The 19,647-nt window shown below is 51.2% G+C and overlaps 1 protein-coding gene across 2 annotated transcripts in view; it reads left to right on the top strand.

The window, feature by feature from the left end:
- The window catches only part of ANKS6 (ankyrin repeat and sterile alpha motif domain containing 6), a 56,785-nt gene that overhangs the window by 8,196 nt on the left and 28,942 nt on the right, over positions 1-19,647 (top strand). For both annotated transcript variants that reach the window (XM_045563006.1, XM_045563005.1), the window contains 9 exons: positions 4,027-4,071; positions 4,709-4,913; positions 5,924-6,030; positions 6,636-6,784; positions 8,068-8,266; positions 9,052-9,101; positions 11,749-11,955; positions 14,482-14,635; positions 16,718-16,887. In XM_045563006.1, the coding sequence (XP_045418962.1) occupies positions 4,027-4,071; positions 4,709-4,913; positions 5,924-6,030; positions 6,636-6,784; positions 8,068-8,266; positions 9,052-9,101; positions 11,749-11,955; positions 14,482-14,635; positions 16,718-16,887 (1,286 nt within the window). The remainder of the gene's footprint in view (positions 1-4,026; positions 4,072-4,708; positions 4,914-5,923; positions 6,031-6,635; positions 6,785-8,067; positions 8,267-9,051; positions 9,102-11,748; positions 11,956-14,481; positions 14,636-16,717; positions 16,888-19,647) is intronic.

Genomic DNA, 19,647 nt, shown 5'->3' on the forward strand with positions numbered 1-19,647 from the left:
GTTTTTAAAGGCAAAAAGGGGTACAGCACGTGGGCTGATACAGAGTTGTTTGTCAGGAATTCTCATTGGTTTATAGAAATAACATTGATTAGTGATTGGCTATACATTATTAAGCTATAGGGTGTGGGCTGTAGTGTCAGGTGTGGCATTATTAGGTAATTTATAGCTACTTGTGGCAATAGCAAGCAATTTCAAGAGATGAATACGTAGCTCAAAAGGGATGTGATTGCTGTCTCATTTTAATGTCTCTCTGGGCCTGATAATTTAAAAGGACTCACATTCCTCAGATAAAATTTCTTTTCTTTTCTCAGAAGTGAAGTTTAGGAAGACCTGTCTAAAGCCAAGAGACCTCTTAACCTTGTACAGATTGGGAAACTGAGGCCCAGAGAGGGGGAAAAGCTGGTCAGAGGTCACACACCCGCTGGACGCTGTGTGGGTGACACCCAGGAGGCTGGGATCCCATGGGAAGAGCACCTTGAGGTGACCGCCCAGCGGCAGCACCTGCAGGGCTCCAGGAGCCGGGCCAGCCCGGACTCTTCTGAGCCTCTGCCTTGTCCGTGGGAGGGATGTGAGGACGCCCACTGCAGGGTGGTCGCCAGCACGAGGTGTGTTGTGCTCTGGTGTGTGCGGCACCGAGCCCAGGGCCAGAACACAGGTGCAGAATGTTAGGTCCTCAGAAGGGTTGCGGTTAGAAATTAAGGCTCCAGTCTCCACGTACAGGGCTCTGTTCTTGGCACAAGGCTGTCGCTGTCCTTTAAAGGTTTTGGCTGGCTTGTTTCTGTGGCTGTGGTAGAGAAGGGATCTTTGCTGAATCTTCCTTCACCCCCACAGGGGCCTTCTCGGGGGTGTTCACCCATTTTACAGGTGAGGGAGCTCAGGCTCAGAGTGGACAGTGCAGAATGTGGCCCCACCTGTGACCACCACGTGGTGCCTCTTCGGCTACATGCGATTCTTCCTCAGCTCCCCCTCGGCCTCTGAGCCTTTACTGAGTGCCAGGTGTGGGCTTAGCTCCCAACAGGCCTTGTTTTAGGGGTTGTCCTGGCACCTTGGGATTGTGATGTCCTCTTGTTTCCCCAAGGCACGGAGGCTCAGACACATTGGTGGACGTGGCTAAGGTCACTGTGTGATTCGGTTTGCTCAGAGGTGCCTTGAACCAGTTGCCTGAGCCACCAAGCTGCTGTTTCCTGGTCTGCAGATGGGTGGCGGGAGCCACACCCCCCTCACAGACCACGAGTGGGGGTTGTGTGAGGTCACCCCGCCCAGAGGGAGTGCGTGAGAGATGTCGGCAGCTGCCATTACCTGTTATCATTACTGTTGTGGGCGTGTTTGACAGGATCAGAACTCACGTCTTCTAGCAGGCTGGGGTCATGGTCCCCATCGAACAGACCCCGTCTGAGGCTCAGTTCTCCCACTCTGTGGCTGGGTGGCCTTGGGCATAGCAACTGTTCCTTCAGGACTTCAGTGTCCTCTTTCATAAAATAGTCACGATAAAGACTGTTCACTTGTAAGGGCTTTGTGAGGAATAGTAAGATCATGTCTGTAAAATGTTTGTCCCAGTGCCTGCCACGTAGACAGCATCCAGTAAATGGAAATTATTATCCTACGTTTTTGTTGATCATATATTCAGTTATTTTACAAATATTTACCTAGTGCCTGCTATGTACCAGGCACCATTCTAGGCACCAGGGATACATCTGTGAACAAAGGAGACCTAAATCCCTGCCCTTGAGGGCCATGGCCTCTATAGGGGGACACAAGCCATAAAAAGGAAAGAAATACACTAAGTAAATTAATTCTATAGTGAGGTAGGTGGTAAATGCCACGGGGTTAAAAACAAACAAGGGCCAGGTGAAGGGATTAGGTGTGGCGGAGTTGGGGCGTTGCAGGCTGCCATGCGAAATAGGGCGGCTGGGGCCTCCCTGAGAAGGCGGGATCACAGCAGACCCGTGTGCAGGCCCTGTGGGCTGCCTGGGAGAGCCCCAGGTGGGGCAGCAGCACGGCAAAGGCTGTGCTGTGAATAGTGACAAAGATTATTAATAAATAATAACAGTCCCTAGCTCTTCCTATGAGATGCTGGGAAACCCACAGCCCCACCGGGGCCTTGGAGGTGCCCTGGTCCCTCCCTTGCTTTAGCAGCAGGACAGGGTACTCTTGACGCTGTAACTGTCATTGTGACGACCCCACACTCCCTGCCATGGTTGTGGTGCGAAGGTCAGAGCAGGTTTCTTCTTGGCATAGGGCAGGGTCCCTGGGGCTGCTCTGATATAGATGAGAAACTTGAAGGCCAGAGCGAGGAAGGGTCCAGCCAGGGTCACTTGGCATCAGGGCCTAGCTGCCCCAGCCTCCTGTGGTCAGGCTAGACTGCCAGTGATTAACTTGTACCAGATGGTTGCTTAGCAGTCAACCCTTAGACCAGGTGACATTCTATTCTGTCACAGGGTCTTGGCGTGAGAAGACCCTGGCCCACACCAAATTTGGCTCTTAAATACTTAAAGGAACATGAAATTTTTTTTAAACTACAGTGCAGAATTTTTTCTTTTCTCTCTCTGTCTTTTTTTTTTAAAAGAGATAGAGTCTGACTCTCACTCAGGCTGGAGAATAGTGGCTCAATCATAGCTCACTGTAACCTCGAACTCCTGGGCACAAATGGTCCTCCTACCTCAGCCTTCCAAGTAGCTGGGATCATAGGTGTGCACCACCATGGCCTGCCTAATTTTTTAGAATTGTTTTGTAGAGATGGGGTCTCACTATGTTGCCCAGGCTGGTCTCGAACTCCTGGCCTCAAGAGATCCTCCCACCTCAGCCTCCCAGAGTGCTGGGATTACAGGAGTGAGCCACTGTGCCTGGCCCAGGACCATTTCTTGATAGTATTTCACAGGCAGAATGAGACACCTGGTTCCATGGCAGTGTTTGTATTTCCCATTAAGAGTTCTGGAATTAAGTAGCTAACCTTGCTGGGATGGCTGCTGGTTGCTAGTAAAGAAAAGAATTGCTCTTTGGATGGAGTCTTAACATTTCTGAAGCATTTTCTCACTTTTATATATATTATCATGTGATACCTGCAGCAACCAGGTGAGCTGGATGCTATTCCCGCATTAATGGTGAGGAGACAGCTCTCTCTAGAAGTGTGTGCTCGAGTTCAGATGCACCAACTCCACACTTGGTGCTCCTGGCCTGGATGTAGATCCTTCCCATTGCCCAAGAGGGCGGATCTGGGCCAAAGTCAGCCCAGAGTCACAGGTGCTCTCTGGCAGCTGCTCCATCCCTCGGGGTCAGTCAAAGGCTATAGGAAGACCTACATTCAGCATCCCCATAAGCAGACTGGCCGTGAAGATGTCTGCTCTCTGACGGGAGCAGGGTACCTGGGGACCCGAGCTTGGAGGAGGGTGTGGGATGAGCACGTGAGAGAGGGGCAGGCACTGGGTGGGTGCAGCAAGGCTCAGCTACGCGGGAGGCCTGGGGGTCCTGCATGAAGACATCCAGGTGGACAGCTGTGTCTGCAGGTCTGGGGCAGGGAGAAGGTAGACGTTCACATCGGCTCTGCTGCTGCCGACGGCTGTGACCTTCCTTTGAGCTCAGTTGCTCAGTATTTCAGGAATCTTCTGCTTTGGAATTATGGTTGTACATTTAGTTTCTAGATGAAAAAAATCATTGTTTCTCTTTGAAATTTCCGCAGGAATCCAGATTTTTCCAAGACCATGCTTTTCAGTATATCTAAGAAAGGACACCCCAAAGTTTGGAATACCTAAAAATGATCGCTTTGTGTGTGTGGGATCAGGGCACTGGTCTGCTGCTCCTCTGTGTTTTTTGGCCAGATGACCCTCCAAGATCTGTGTCCGAGGCGTTTTTAGACATTCTTTGGTAATAAACCTTCCAGAGGGCTGCTGGCTTCGCCCGTTACACAGGCCTCCAATTAGATTGCTTTTGAAAAGTAGATCTTAAAGCTGGGCTGTTGTTACACCCTTGTGACTTTGTTGTTACATTAAACCTTTCCATGGTTAACTTTTAAAATCTTTGTTTACTCAGATGAGGAGAAAAGGCGACCTGATATTTTCCATGCATTGAAAATGGGTAAGTGCTTTAGAAAATCTCTTTGGATATTTAAGAATACAGGGCTACATTCTCCCAGCCTAATATTTGTAGTCCTTTCCAAGGCCACCCAGAGTATTTGAGAAAGAAACGGGCATTTTGGTGTTTGGTGGGCCGGTGTTTACTATGGAGCTCTGCACACAGGTTCCGGACCGCCCTCCCAGGCCCCACCCCACCTCCAGCCAAACACTATGGCTGTACCCTAACTATCCCTACCTCTGAAATGCCTCTCTGCGTGCCCATCCACTCCAGTCTCTTTGTGACAAATAGACCCCACCCCCAGGAAGCCCTCCCTGATCTTCAGCCACCAGCGAGACCTGATTGCTCCTTCTGCATATTCATTGCCCTCATATGTCTCCCTCATCTGTTCTCTTAAGACACTAACAACACTTCTGTCTTTTAGTAAACACTTCTATCCATTTGTGTGCTTGTCTCTGTCCCTCACAGACCGAGGGACTTGAGAGTGGGAGCCGTCTCTGACCCAGCTTAGCAGTCCCTGCAATGCCTGCAGCCCATTGCAGAGGCAGGGTCAGCGCATGTTGGTTACGTGAACCAACTGGATAAATAAGTCTGTGGTGCCAGGCCCATGGGTCACCCGGACTCCTGCTTATGTTGGCAGGAAACTTCCAGCTGGTCAAAGAGATTGCCGACGAAGACCCCAACCACGTGAACCTGGTCAACGGGGACGGCGCGACACCCCTGATGCTGGCGGCCGTCATGGGGCAGCTGCCTCTGGTGCAGCTGCTGGTGGAGAGGCACGCAGACGTTGACAAGCAGGACAGCGTGCACGGCTGGACAGCCCTCATGCAGGCCACCTACCACGGGTCAGTGCCAGCTGCGCCCCCTCAGCAACGAGGCTAAACCTTGAGTGCTCTGGCCTCAGATGGGGCTTCCTGATCTGATGGGTTTTCTGGTCCTGAGATGCTACATACAAACAGGGCTGTGAAGATGTTGAGACATGCAAAAAAGATTAAAGTGACACAGGCTTCTTTCATCCTGCACCCTTCTGTATCCAGATTTCCTATTGCCCCATGACAGAATTTCACAGTGACCATGAAAACCATGCAGCAGGAGCATTTTATGCAGAAGAATGAGTTTCGTGGGTTGGTTTCAGTTGAGCAGAGTGATTGGTTCATTTGGAGTTTTCACACTGAGATACAATGAGCTCTTTAGGTCACCCCTGTGTGAAAGGAGCATCGGAGATGGCTTCTCGTGAGGTTTGGTGGTGAGATGCGTCCTCACCCTCTCCTTTTGAATAGGCCTCAGCACGTCCTGGGTGCTTAGGAATCCCTTCTCATCTGATCGTCCCAGAAGGGTGGGGTTTTCACCCTCCTGGAGGCCTCCTCTTTGGGGTGGGCACCTTGTAGCTACTAAGTGGTCTAACTCCACATTAGGGACTCTTCCCTTACCCTGTTTCAGGTGATCATATCTCTTTCCTGCATCCTCAGAAAACAATTTGTTTTCCTATTTCATGAGTCTCCAACTTCCATCTCAAGTGTCTTGGCATGTACCAGGCTTACCCAGGGGAGAGGCCCTGATTTAGGAGGGAGTAGCAGGGTCCAAGGTGGGCCAGCAGAGAGGAGTGGTGGCCAAGTGTTTTTTGGGAAGAGCCCTACGTTTTCATTTTGTTTATGGAAGGAACATTTAGACTGATTTAAATCACGTTTGCTTCTCACCTGCCCGAGGGGTAGGGAGTGACGGAGTGTGAGTCTGCAGTTTTCCATGCCCCTCTTAAATGGTCGGAGACTGTAGTAAATGTTGTCAGTCTTGTTGCCCAGGAGCAAAGCCATGCTTTTGCTTTCAGTGTGACTCTGGCATTTTCTTTTCTCCCCAGGAATAAAGAGATTGTCAAGTACCTGCTAAACCAAGGGGCTGACGTCACCCTTCGTGCAAAAAATGGGTACACGGCCTTTGACCTAGTGATGCTGCTGAATGATCCCGGTGGGTGATTCCAAGAAAAGAGTTGTGAATACACCCAGCCTCTCTCTGGCTGAGAATCAGGATAACCACCTTCTCTGTGAACTGTGTTTTAAGCACTTGCTTATTCATGGGGGAAAGCCAGTCTCAAGTGTCAAGAGCTCACCACGTGACCTTGGGCAAGTCACTGCCCTCCCAGTGAAGCACTGGGCTTAGACCGCGTAGTCCCTGAGGCTTCCTCCAGCAACAACCTGCTAGGAGTCCCCAAAGAGGGAGGGCACACAGGCACATGTCTGGCTTTTCAGTCCACACAAATCCTAGAATGGTATCTGTGCTTTGCAGTTAGAAACCCTGAATGACTCAGGAGGAAACATATACAGGCCTTTGACAAGCAGAATGGGAGATGGAGTGATGACCCTCCCCCAGCTTAATTGTGTAGGTGGAGGCTGCAGGGTCAAGGGGCTGTCCTGGGGCTGTGGCCATTATTAGCTCCACCTCTCTTGGTCCCCAGCTAGCACCTGCTGTTTCCCTTTGGCTATGACAGGGCCTTTGCTAGGATCATCTTGGGTCCTCTCCCCATGGCCCAAGAGACATATTTTCAGGTAAAACGCTGCCTTTTGTGTCCATAGACACGGAACTTGTTCGACTGCTGGCATCTGTCTGCATGCAGGTGAATAAAGACAAAGGCCGGCTCAGCCACCAGCCACCCCCACCCCTCTCGAAGGTCCGACAGCCCTGGAGCATCCCAGTGCTGCCCGATGACAAGGGCGGGCTGAAGGTTTGCCTTTCCTGTCTTAACGGGGTTCAGAGGGCCAAGGGGATGGAGAACCTGCTGCTTCCTGTTCACCCGGGCTAGTTCAGGCTGGGGGCCCAGCACATGAGCACATGAGCAGTAGGAGATGATGGGACAAGGCAGCGGTGGCTGCTTTGTAAGCATGTAAGTCCCTGTTGCCAGATCTCCCATTTTTTTTCAGGTAAATCCAGTAATCTGGATTTTGTTGTGGAATCTCTATTTATAAGTGTAGGGGAATTAAAAAAAATTCTGTGTGCCATAGCACCGAGCTGGCCAAACCAAACACGTCTCTCCCCAAGGAATCTGTTTGCAGCCTCTGCTTTACCGCGTGTAGGATATTTGCTAATTGCACCGCTCTGGGGTCTCCCTGCGGTCCACAGGCCCCACCAGCTTCCTGGAAACACTAACAAGCTCTGGTTGCTGATTCTAACTGCAAGCTGGGACTTTCTGTTTATATTTCTCATCTTCCACATCCTGCTCTACTTGTTTGAAACCAAACTTATTTTATTCCCAAGAAAACAAAACACAACACTGGCCTTGTCTGCTGACCTCCCCATTCTGCACGGAGTGGCAGCACCTTCTGCAGTCTGCAGACTTGGCATTCCTTCCACTCGAGCCTCTGGGTCCCTTCTCACAGAATTGTCCACACAGATCCCTTCATTCTGCTCTTACTGCTGTCTCCGCAGGCCAAGTCCTCACAGACTCTCCTCATGGCTGTGCAGTAACCTCTGAGCGGTCATGGGTTATAAGGATCCCCCAGGGGCAGCCCCTGTCATCTGTCTAGGTGGGGAGGGATCAGCTACAGGAGCAGATGGCCCAGACCTTGGTATAGACACCTGGACAACATGACACTTCTCATGTTGTCCCTGGAGTGGGAGGAAGGAAGTTATGCTGTGGTAGATGTTAAGGAGTTTGGAGCTGCCTCTGTGTCCATCTGTCTGTCCCTGTCTCACTGTAAGATCTGAAATAAGTTAGCACTCCTTATCTGAGTCCCTGTTTCTCAATCTGTGCAATGAGGAGATTGATTAGAGGAGGGACAGCAAATAGGATTCAGTGCCACCTTCAGTCTATTTGGAAATGAGCACCGGAGGGCTGGGTCAGGAAGGATTTAGTGAGCACCTGTGGCTTACTGGGAACGGGTGCTGTGGTCGATTGGTAATGCCTGCCTGGGGCCAAGGCAAGGGGAGGGCAGGCAGGTGTGAAGTATATTCACTATCCCTGGGCTGGGCAGGTCCTGGAGCGTGACCTCTGCTGTGTTCCCTTGGCAGTCCTGGTGGAACCGAATGTCCAATCGGTTCCGAAAGCTCAAACTGATGCAGACCCTGCCACGTGGGCTGTCTAACAACCAGCCTTTGCCTTTCTTTGATGAGCCCGAGCCAGCTTTGGACTCCACAATGAGGGCAGCCCCCCCGGACAAGACAAGCCGCTCTGGGCTCCCTGATGCAGCCCCCATGACCAAAGACAATGGTAAGAAAAGGCTGCTTGTGTGGTAGAATTTCCAGAATGGTATGCATCTGCACCCTCTGCCCTTTATCCCACCTGCTGGGCGGATGTCGGGGGCGAGATGATGTTGGAACGTGACCCTGAAGCAGAGTGGTCTGGTGGAGAGGAAATGTAGGCAGGGACACACCTGCACTGAGCGTGATGGGATGGGGAGGCACTGGCCAGGGGCAAGGGCTCAGGTTCCTGTGCCACACTCCTTGCCAAGGGACCCCAGGCCAGCCAGTGCCTCTCTGTTGCCTTTGACAGGTTTTCCCCACCTGTCAAATGTGACTGGTCTGCGGCACTGAAAGGATGTTGAAAATAAAATGAGTTACCTGGGGGTGGAGGGCTTAGGTACTGAGCTCCCCACCACTAGAGGTATTCAACAGATTGGATGACTTTGCCAGTTTGCTGAAGGAGATTCCTGTACTGATTGGAAAATTGATTAGATAAGATTCCTTCTACCAGTCAGATTCCCCGTATCCGGATGAGCTCCTCTGGCACCACTGTCTGAGACAGACTATCGAGCTGGGTGCAGCACCGTCTGACCCAGCACGGCAGTGGTTTATGGAATGGCTGAAAACACGCTCTGAGTTACCTTTTAAATGATTTCTTTCTATTAAAATATTGAATACCAATTATTATTAAATATTTAATCACCCGGGAGAGTTGGTTTTCCAGGATGAAGGCTGCCCCAGTCACTCATCCTCATGTCATGGATACGCTGGGGGTGGGGAGTTCATTTCAGGAAAATTCCATTTGTCTCTCAGGTCCCGGGAGCATGAGAGGAGAAAAGGAAGATGCATTATTGACAACCATGGTGAGTTGTGGGGCTTTTCTAAGAGCATTTTAGGTCCCTGCCAATCATTAGTTGATTGATTTACAAGGAGGGATGTGGGCGTTTGTCTGTCTTTGTGGTGGTCACAGATGGGGTTGATGCTCAGAATGTGTAACAGTGGGTTCAGCTCTGGCACCGAGGACTAGGAACAGATGCCAGCCCTAAACTGTGGGTAAGGCTGTGCTGGTGCTTGGCAGCCAGGTGCCAGCCCTGGTCCTGTTCTCAGGGAGGCAGGGGCATTGAGGGAGGAATTGAGGGGCAGCATTAGACGTGGAGACTCACCCTTTGGGGTCTGGAGAGCCAGAAGGAGAGGAGTCAAAGAGGAGGACATATTTCCAGCCCGGGAGAGACCTCGGTTTCCTCATCTGTAAACTAGATGTGTATCAGGATTAGGTTCAGCTATGAGTAACAGAACTTCCCCAAATAACTGTGGTATAAACAAGGTAGCAGCTTATTTTTCTTAAGTAAATAAAGTTCAGGATTAGTGTAAGGCTCCATGAAGTTAGGGACCTAGGTTCCTTCTACCTGTTGGTCCCCCATATGTGGTTTCTGTTCCTGAGGTTACCTCTTGGTCCAAAATGGCTGCCAGAGGTCTGGCCATTACTGTTCCATTCCAGCCCACAGGGGAGAGGATAGGAGAAGAGGTAGCCATGGGCACGTGCCAGCTATCTTTAAAGACGTTTCCCGGGAACTGCCACGTATTACTTCTGGTTATATCAAAGCAGCCAGAATTCAGCCATATGGCTACATTATGCTGCACAGCAAGGTGGAAAATAAAGTCTTTGTTCCAGGCGGTTGTGTGTCCATCCAAACATCAGAGGTGTCATTTCTAAGGAAGATGTGGAAGGTAGATACTGGGGGACAGTTGGCAGGCTCTGACTTGGGGAATGATATCCCTCATGGTTATGGCTTTTAAATGAGATCATTCCCAGGAAGTTTTTAGCCTGGCCCCAAATAAGCTCTGCTGTATGACCTTGGATGTGTTACCTCACTTCTCTGGGCTTCATGGTCCTCTCCTCTGAAATGCGGGCCTAGTGGTTAAAGGTGGACTTGAGGCCCTTTAGCGTGAAGACCCTAACACTGGCCAGCAGAGGGCAGTATTGGCGAGGACAAGGGAGCAGAGGTGCTCCCTGGAAGGAGCAGCAGGGGCAGGTGCTGCGAGCCCTGCCTGGGGTCCTCACGGATCTGCCCGCCGCACCCTGCCACGCTAACAGGTATAAACCGGTAGTTCTAACACCAACTGCGGGAGCTTGTGCTGCCCAGCATTTGAGCATGTTATTAAATAGCAGTAATTATTTTCAGTGTGAAGACAGAAATGCTATTATAGAAATTTTGGAAGATGCAGTAAAATACAAAGAAGGAAAATAAATTCACCCTCGATCACACACCCAAGGATAATCATGGTTTGCATTTTGTGGTATATATCTTTTTGGTATGTTTCCTGAGCAATTTTTTTAGCATCTATGAATATATCATGTTATATATAATAATAGCAAATATTACAGCCCTTCCTAAGTACTAGGCAGTATTCACAGCACTTTACATGTATCAGCTCATCACAGTGCATTAGACTCTTACCCCAGGGACTGCAAATGGCCATCCGTGCTACGTTTGCAGCTGTGAGTCAATCCAGCCCCTCATTTGCTGGGTAAGGTTGTGGAGGGCCAGAGGGGCCATCCTTGTCTTGCAAAGCAGGACTGAGCCAGGTGGCAGCCGAGGATGCTGGTCTTCCCGCCCCGCCGTGCTCCCGCCCCACCTGCTCGTGTCCTCTAGAGGGCGCCAGGGCCCCGTCCACCCACTGATGGGCATGTGCAGCCATCGGTGCGGACATACCCACCCGCCTGGCTCCCGAGGCGGGTTCAGCTGTGGGATGCCCGGCCCCACAAAGCACCATCTGGCACCAAATTCACTGTCTTTTCTTAATTAAGGTGAACATGGACTGTGTGGATGCTTTTCTTTGATGATCCAGCAGTCATCACTGTGTGGGTTTTATACTGACCCCCAAATCACATTTTCAAAGTTTAAAATTAGATTACAGTTGGAACTGTCAGCAGGAGGCGTGGCTGGAGTGGGCTGGGATGTGGTGGGCTGGGGAGGGAGCGTCGCCGGGCCTAGCCCTCATCCCTGCCCCTCCTCCCGCAGCTCTGAGGCGGCTCTCGCTGGTCTCCTGGCAGCTCTGCACCCTGTCTTGGCCCCAGGCCTCACCGCATTCTGTCCCCTCACTGGTCTGGAATGCCACACCCCGTCCTCACTGGGCCAGCTTCTGGCTGAGCTTGGTGCCTCCCGGCTGTGCTCCACCTGTGGCAGAGTGTTCTCTTCTGTGGTCTCCCAGCTCTCCTGCCTCACCCTCACCCAGTGGCACACCAGCGTCACCTGCTCTCCTGGGCTCTCAGTCCCCTCAAGCCCCGTCCTGGTCTTGCCACTCTGACAGATCCAGCAGGAGCCCGAGCTGGAGCACAGCAGACGTGGCGTTGCTCAGTTGATGGGAGGAGAGCCGAGAATGCCCAGGGCTCCTGGCCCCGAGGGGCGGGTGGTGGTGCCCTGCCCAAGAAGCAGGAAAAGCCTGCAGTCTTTCCCCAGAGCCGGGAGCCCTCGTGGGCTCGTCTAACCCACAGCCTGTCTTTTTCAGCTTCGAAACGGAGCCCCCTTCACCAGACTCCCAAGTGACAAGCTGAAGGCAGTCATCCCCCCCTTCTTACCCCCTTCCAATTTTGAGCTGTGGAGCTCTGATCGGTCCCGGACCTGCCACAATGGGAAGGCAGACGCCATGAAGACTGTGCTGCCCCAGAGAGCCAGCAGGGGCCACCCTGCTGTGGGCAGCGGGAGCACAGACACCGTAAGTGGTCCACCCGACAGGTTTTCACACATCACTCACCACGCCCAGAGATCACAGTATTGTTCAGGCAGAGGAACTTCAGACCGACTAATCTAGAGGGGTTGCAGCTTATTTTTTCTTTTGAACGAGTGATATCCTCTTGTCTAATGAAGTCCTACAAAGCAACTCAAAATGTTGGGGTGGGGGGAACATCTGTCCCCTCTGGAACCCTGGAGCTCCAAGGAACCCAGTTTGAAGACCCAATCTTTCTAATCCAAACTCCTCTTTAGTAGATGAGGACACTGGGACCCAGAGAGGGGGAGTAATTTGCTGACGATCACCAGGCGGGCAGGGGTGAGCCTGGGACCAGAAATCAGGTTCTTGGCTTTTAATCTATGACCAAGAGCAAACACTAGGAAGCAACTGTGTGCACTACTGGTGTTTTCTTACACCCACAGGGAGCGTGACTTCTGTCCATCTGACCACAGAGGTTTCCAATTCCGTGGCCCTTGGTGTGTGCGTGGAGGCAGTCCTGTCAGGGGGCAGATTATCTGTAGGTGTAGCCTGTGTCTGTACAGCAGATGCAGTGAACCCAAGGCCCTGCTGTGCTGGCTGACTGTCTGTAGGACGGGGCTGACCCCTGCACCTGCTGCCTCCAGGGCTGTCGTACTGTCAGATCGATAGTGGGAGACCCAGAGCCTGGCACTAGAGACGCTCTCAAAACACGCAGGACGGGTTTGCGTTTAGTCCACTTCTCTCAGTCAGGTAGGAATGTGAAGGGGTTGCAGAACCACCCCTGAGACTTCTTCCATGGCTGCATTGTCTTGAGAATTCAGCTAACCCCAGAGGGACGGATCACCACCTGCTTCGTTCGCTCAGTGAACACTCACTGAATCCCGCCACCGTGTAGCCCAGTCAGCCGACTCTGCCCCAGAGGCGGCCATGGCAAAGACACAGGCACAGACCATGAGGCAGGGAGCAGTGTAAGGGGGCACCTGGGCGCACCAGAGAGTTGATTGTGTGTGGTGGTGCAATCAGGGGAGGCCTCCAAGAAGAAGTGACATCTGAGCTGGGATTCACAGGCTGTGGAAGAGCTTTCTCCCCAGTGCAGAGTAGGCAGTGGCATCCCAAGCAGAGGAGCAAGGACATGTGTGCAAGGCCTTTGCTGGTGTGCGCTGTCTTGCTCACTCAGCAAACAGGCCTCATTCTGGGCCCTGGGGATCTGCCACTGTCCCTCTCTCAGCGGTGCCCACAGTGGGGTTCTGACAAGCAAACCTTTGCCTTAGTTTCCTGTGGCTGCTGTAACACATCGCCACAGACTAGGAGCTTGAAACAGCAGAAGTTTATTCTCTAACGGTTCCGCAGGCCGCAGTCTGAAATCACGGTGTTGGCAGGGCCACACTCCCTGCAAGGAATCCGGGAGAGGATCTGTTTCTTGTCTCTTGTGGCTCCCGGCTCTCGCCTTTTCTGGCTAGTGGCTGTGTCACTCCAGTCTCTGCTTCTGTGGTCATGTTGCCTCCTCTTTGTGGAAATTCCCTTTTCTAAAGATGCGTGTGATTGCGTATAGGTCCCGCCGGGAAAATCCAGAACAAGCTCCCTCTCTCAAAATGCTGAACTTAAACACATCTTGGGCAAGTGTATGTAAGATGATAGTCACTCTCTTGCCTTGTGAGCTGATAATGAAAGATTCTGGGATTAGGACACAAACTTATCTTCTGGGGGCCCCCATTCACCCCGCGACAACCTTCGCTCACACCTACTGGGTGCCTTCTCTGTGCTGAGGCCAGACCAGGGACGGGGGATACGTGCGGCAGAGAACAAAGTCCCCATGGAGACGACAGTCCTCAGGGGAATCAGACACACAGGCGACCCACAGCAAATGTGCACTCTCGAGTTGTGACGGGTTGCAGTGTGGACGAGCTGGGTGCTGGGAAGAGCACGCAGGCGGGAGGAGCCGGCCCTGACTGCACAGGGGTGGGCATGGTCAGGAAACCCAAAGGAGATCAGTGCGACTGTGACAGAAGCGGCGCAAATGCGGGGCAGGGTGGCAAGGTCTGGTCAGGAGGACGGGAGCAGGGGCTTCGTGCAGGGCCAGAGGCACCGGGAAATGCTCCAAGGATGCAGGCAGGAGAAGACGCAGTCCAGGTGCAGGGACTGGCAGGGCAGCATCGCGGAAGCAGGCTAGGGGTGTGGTGAGGGGGCTGGACTTTGTCCTGGATAGGATAAGGCTTCCGGGGTTTGTCAGCAAATGACACAGTCAGGTTTCTTTTCTGGAAGGCACTGGAGCTGAGTGAGACTGACAGCAGGGTGACCCACGGGAAACGACGTGAGGGGCTCGCCGGAGCTAATGGGCAGGTGGTCAGCAGGTGGACACAGCTCTGTGCCTCAGGGACTCCTGGCAGGCTGAGCACTGCGGAGGGATGCACTGAGCGGGGTGCACTTTGGCTGGGGGTGCACCAGAGGAGCACAGGGTTCCCCCCCACCGCCATCCTGCACAGCTACAGGGAGGAGCACGACCCTAACCACCACACTGCCTTATTCTTGCAGGCTCCGGTCAGGCCCGTTAAGTTTCCAAGTCTCTCTAGAAGCTCAGCCTCTCCCGCCAGCTCTGGAAACTTGAACCACTCGCCCCATTCCTCAGGCGGCTCCAGCGGGGTAGGGGGCGTGAGCAGGCACGGTGGGGAGCTGCACAGCCGCTCAGGTGGGTCGCTGGGCGTTGCCCGTGGGAGGTGGGATGACCCCTTGGGGCTAAGGGGTGAGCTGCCCCCATATCAGTCTACAAATAGTCCCAGAAATGACAGGCACACAGGGACTTTCTCCTTGATGTGGCTAAGGGACTTTGCAGTGAATTCACATTTCAGATTTCTTTTATGCATTTTCTTGGGGGTGCAGGTAGATGGAGAGGGAGGAAATAAAGTCCACAGTGCCTTTTTTCTTTTGAAGTTTTACAAGAAATTAAGAAAAATGCGTGGTGTTTTCATGGTGTTTAAAATCCCTGAAGGGGCTGGGTGTGGTGGCTCATGCCTGTAATCACAGCACTTTGGGAGGCCAAGACAGGAGTGTCACTAGAGGCCAGGAGTTTGAGATCAGCCTGAGCAGCGTAGTAAGACCGTGTCTCTGTTTTTTTTAAAAATTAAAATAAAAAATAATAAAATCCTTTGAGGTTAAACCTTAGAGAGCTCATTCTGCCCTTTTATTGAACAGATGAGGAAACTGAAGCTCAGAGTAGGCAAGGGATTTGCTTAGGGTCACACAGCAAGGTGGTGGCAATTAGGTCTCAAACCAGAGTTATTTTGAGCTTATAGCATACTTCCTAGTCCTCCCCAAGTTCATCCAGGATTAACCAAAGCCAGCTTTTCAGGAAGGCCACCCAGTTTGCTGTGGAAAAAGCTGTAAGACCAGACAAGCCAAAAGACTAAAACAAGGTATAATCTCATCTACTAGGGATCAGCATTAACATTGTTTTTTTTTTTTCTCTTTTTTTAAGCCTGCAGGAAACTAGAAGGAATAATAATTTATTGAGCACTTAGCATATGCCAAGTACAATGCCAAGCCCTTTCAATGAATTATCTCCTTCAGTTCCCTGACAGCCTCTGAGGTTATCATCTTCCCTTTACAGATGGGGGAGCCAGGGCTCAGGACAGTTAAATAACTCACCCCGGGTCTCACAGCTGTTAAATAGCACAGCCAGGACTTGAATCCAGGCAGCCTGAGTTCAGAGCCTTACTAAGCTGTAAACTGCTCTGTAACTTGATTTTTCCTCTTTCCACACATTGCTAGATTGCAAGCATCTTTTTATGTCAATGTGCATATATCCACAGCATCTTTTTAATAACCAAGCAGTATTCCATTTATATGAGGCTTCACAGCTTTTTTAACCAATTCCCTGTTGTTGAACACCAAGGCTATTCCTAGATTTTTGCTCTTGTAGGCAGTGCATGCCTAAGTAATACCTTCATGCCTCCAGATTTGCCTCCTTGTTCAGTGATTTCCGTACATGAGTTCCCTGGAGTCAGGACGGCAGAGTTTTAGGTTTGCCTATTTTTGAGGCTTTTGATACGTTTTGCCCTCCAGAAGGGCTCTGTTTATGTGTGTGAAGTATTTATAGCAGTGCCTGGCACATAGTAAATTCTCTGTAAATATTAGTTGTAAATGTCCTCCCTCGAGCACCCCCCAGCCCTGGGTATTGCCACTTTCTTCCTCCCTTTTATCATAATTCAAGGTTACCAGTAGATTTGGGGAAGCAGGGAGCGGGAAGGTAGCAATCGGGATTCAAAGACTCTAAGTAGGAAATTTATTGACTCAATCGTGCGAGTAGCTGGGGACATAAACGTCCCAAAGGGAGAGTCAGACAGTGAGGGACAGTCACTGACTAGCCCTCCTGAAACCGTGGTGTGGCTGGACGAGTCAGCCCAAGCAGCCACCAGCCAGCACTGCAGAGGGGCTGCTGCGGGAGTCTGGGGCAGAGTGTCGCACTGTGCCTGGCAGGGGCTGGCACGAGCCAGCATGGCACAGGGAAAGCGAAGGTGGACTGGGTCTTGCCCACACTGGGTCTTCCCTGCCTCTTACTACGACGTCTTCGCACCATGGTGGTTGCTGCCTGTTGTCCACCTTCCAGTTCTCAAGCAGAGTTCTCATGTGGTCAACCCTGGCCTGGAGCCTGTCTGGGAAGGGAGTCTGGGAGACGTGGTCTCAGCCCAGCCAGCACAGGGCAGCCCTCCACCCCCGTGTAGGAGTGAGCACTCTGTGCCCATGGAGCTCATCCCTGTTTCTGTCTCCTCAGGTGGCAACATAGACAGCGTCTTGTCCCAAATCGCTGCCCAGAGGAAAAAAGCAGCCAGATTATCTGAGCAGAAGTCCAGCCATCGGTCAAGTCCTGTGGGGCCAGCACCGGGGTCCAGCCCATCTGAGCTTCCAGTCCCCCCTGCAGGCGGCAGCATTCCCGGTGGCAAGGTGCTTATTCTGCATCGACTCTACCTAGTACACTCTTAGATTCTGTCCTAATGTGGCCATGTGCCAGGGAGCACAGGCGGTGCCTTAGTTGTGGGACAGGACGAAAGGCAGGCCCCTTCCAGCCAGCCATTCCTGGGCTTCCTGAGAGGGCTGGATCAGTCTGCTGCTTATGTTCAGCTCCTGCCGCGTCTCCAGGGCATCTCCAGGTGGGAGGATGGGGCACTGAGGTGCCGTGGACTGCCAGGATGCACACCTGCTTCCTGCAGCCCCGAGGGTCATCCAGCCTCACTTGGCACACATTTGTTCATTGATGACAGTGAAAGAGCTAAGAACATGGGTTCAGCAGCAACTGCCTGGGTTCAAGTCTCAGCCCCATACTTTGCATGGAGCCTGGCACAGGGCAAGCCTGTGTCGGTATCAGCTGTTGCTGTTGGCAGCACGTTAGTAGTCTCCGCCGTACCTCTACCTTACTCACCCATCCTGTGCCTCGTTGGAGCATCTGCCCTGTGCCTGGCACTGCCAGCAGTGAGCATCCCACTGCAAACTGGGGGATTTGGTGACCACTCAGGGTGTTACAAAGAACACGAGCATCATACCTTAGTGTCACAGGGGCTGTCTTGGGGAAATGGGGATGCTGTGGGGGCACAGGTGGGGGCCCCTACCCAGGCTGAGTACCATCTGAGTGGGCATCTGAAGGACAAATGAGGAGCCAGGTGAAAGGGCTGGGGGGGCAGGGGTGTTGGTGAGACTGTCCCAGGTGAGGGAGCAGCTTGTGTAGTGCTCCAGGGGTGAGAGCATGGCATGGGGTGGGAGGTTATGGGCAGGACAGAGCCAGAGCCTCACCTCCCAGCTTCTTGGCACTATTCCTCCTTTAATGCAGCCAGCGAGTGGTCACTCCCTCATTAGCGTCTCTGGAATATGCACTGCATGAGAAATGCTAAATGCCTTTCTGGAATGGGAAGTCTTTTAGTGTCTCTGGACTCTGCCCCTCCACTTCCTGAACCCCTTTGCCTTGGTTGGTTTATGGAGCGAGCGCCTAAAGTGTGGGTTCCCAGTTGTGAGTGGAAACTGGCTCCTCTACCCAGTGGCCCTCAGAGCCCCCTAGTTGTTCAGCCTAGCACAGTTCCTCCTCTGAGAGGACCCAAGTCCATGCACAACCTTCATCGTATTTCCTAGATGTCTTCAAATTTCTCCCTGAGAGAAGTTAGGCCACAGCCAGCCTCATCCCTGGGCCTTTGCCCGTCAAAGAAGTACCTTCTGGGATCTATGTCTTAATGCATGTATGAGAAAGAATCTTTATTTTCTGCCCAACCATGGTCACTTACATAACTCTTTTTGTTATTCAGAGTTCCTTATGCAATAGGACCTACATAATTAGGTTCCTTTTACAATTTAGGTCCCAAAACAGCTTTTCTCTCCCTACACATTAGCTTATTTTCCATTATGTTACACAAAGTTATTTGTGTAAAGGACCTATATAATTAACTTAGTTTTAGAATTTAGCTGAAGATAAAAAAGACACTACTGATATTTTGATATTTTTTTTATCAGATAGTAAGAATTTATATAATTATTGTATTTCTCTTTTTGCCTTTGCTTCTAGGAAACTCAGAGCTACTCGTTAAGTCTGCCAGTCTGAGGCTTTGATATAGTTTTTTTCTTCTTTGTTGTCTAAACTTTTCTGTTTTATTTTGATGATTTTTATTAGATGTGTTAGGTATTATTAGTATGTTTAAATTGGTGTTGCAAATAGGCAAGCATCTAAGTTATAAATTATATTAACTATTATCTCACTTGGATGTATCTGTCATATATAATCCATATGTAAGCATAATCTTGGAAAGGAAATTATGTCAGAAGATGCACTTAGGAAACCATAAACTGGGGAAACCATCCATTTCAATGATCACCTGATATTATTAACATAATAATATGCTGTAACCTTGGAGAGCTATTTAAAATTCAGATTTCTGGGTTCTACCCCAGCATAACTGAATGAGACTCAGGATAGGGTCTGAGGAATCTGTTTTCCCCCAGAGAGTCTATTGCAGCCAGCCTAGCCCAGGGTTGTTAGAAACCACTGCCCCTAAATCAAAGGACACAAGTGGGCTTTTTGTCCCAGCAGCAAAATAGAGCCATGAAGTGCTTTTTAAAGACTCCCTAATTCCTAAGAATTAGGAATTAGTATTCAAAATATGAGCCTCCCGAATTGGTTTTTGTACTTTGCTTAAAACAAGCAGCACGCTGTAGTGGTGGAATATTCCCAAGGCATGGTGTCTAGAGTGATCGTGCATTAGTGTGAAGTGAGCCCTAGGAGACACCGAATGGGTGGAGTTAGAATGTGCACCAACGCTTCCGAGAACTTTGGGGGCCCAGAAGGCCCACTAGATGGAGCAGCTTTGTATTCCCACCCCAAAACTCAGTGTTTCAACCACAAAACATTTACTTAGCTTGTGCGTCTGTGGGTCAGTGGTTTAGTTTGGACATAGTGAGAAGTTCTTCTGATCTGGGGGCATCACTGATAAGTCTGGCTGTTGACTAGAGTGGCCAAGACAGCTGGGCCATGTGTGTCCACAGCAAGCATGGGCATGTTCTCATGGCAACAGCTGAAGGTGCGGGTTGAAAACCAATCAAGTAGTTCAAGCAGGTCAACATGCCCACCATGGGAGAATGCACAGAGATACGTAGCAAAGGGTTTGGATCCAGGGAGGGCCGGTGATGACGTCCTTAACACAGTCTGCCACACCAGGGATAGAGAGA

This window comes from Lemur catta, chromosome 10 (genome assembly GCF_020740605.2).
Source record: "Lemur catta isolate mLemCat1 chromosome 10, mLemCat1.pri, whole genome shotgun sequence".
Classification (NCBI taxonomy): Eukaryota; Metazoa; Chordata; class Mammalia; order Primates; family Lemuridae; genus Lemur; species Lemur catta.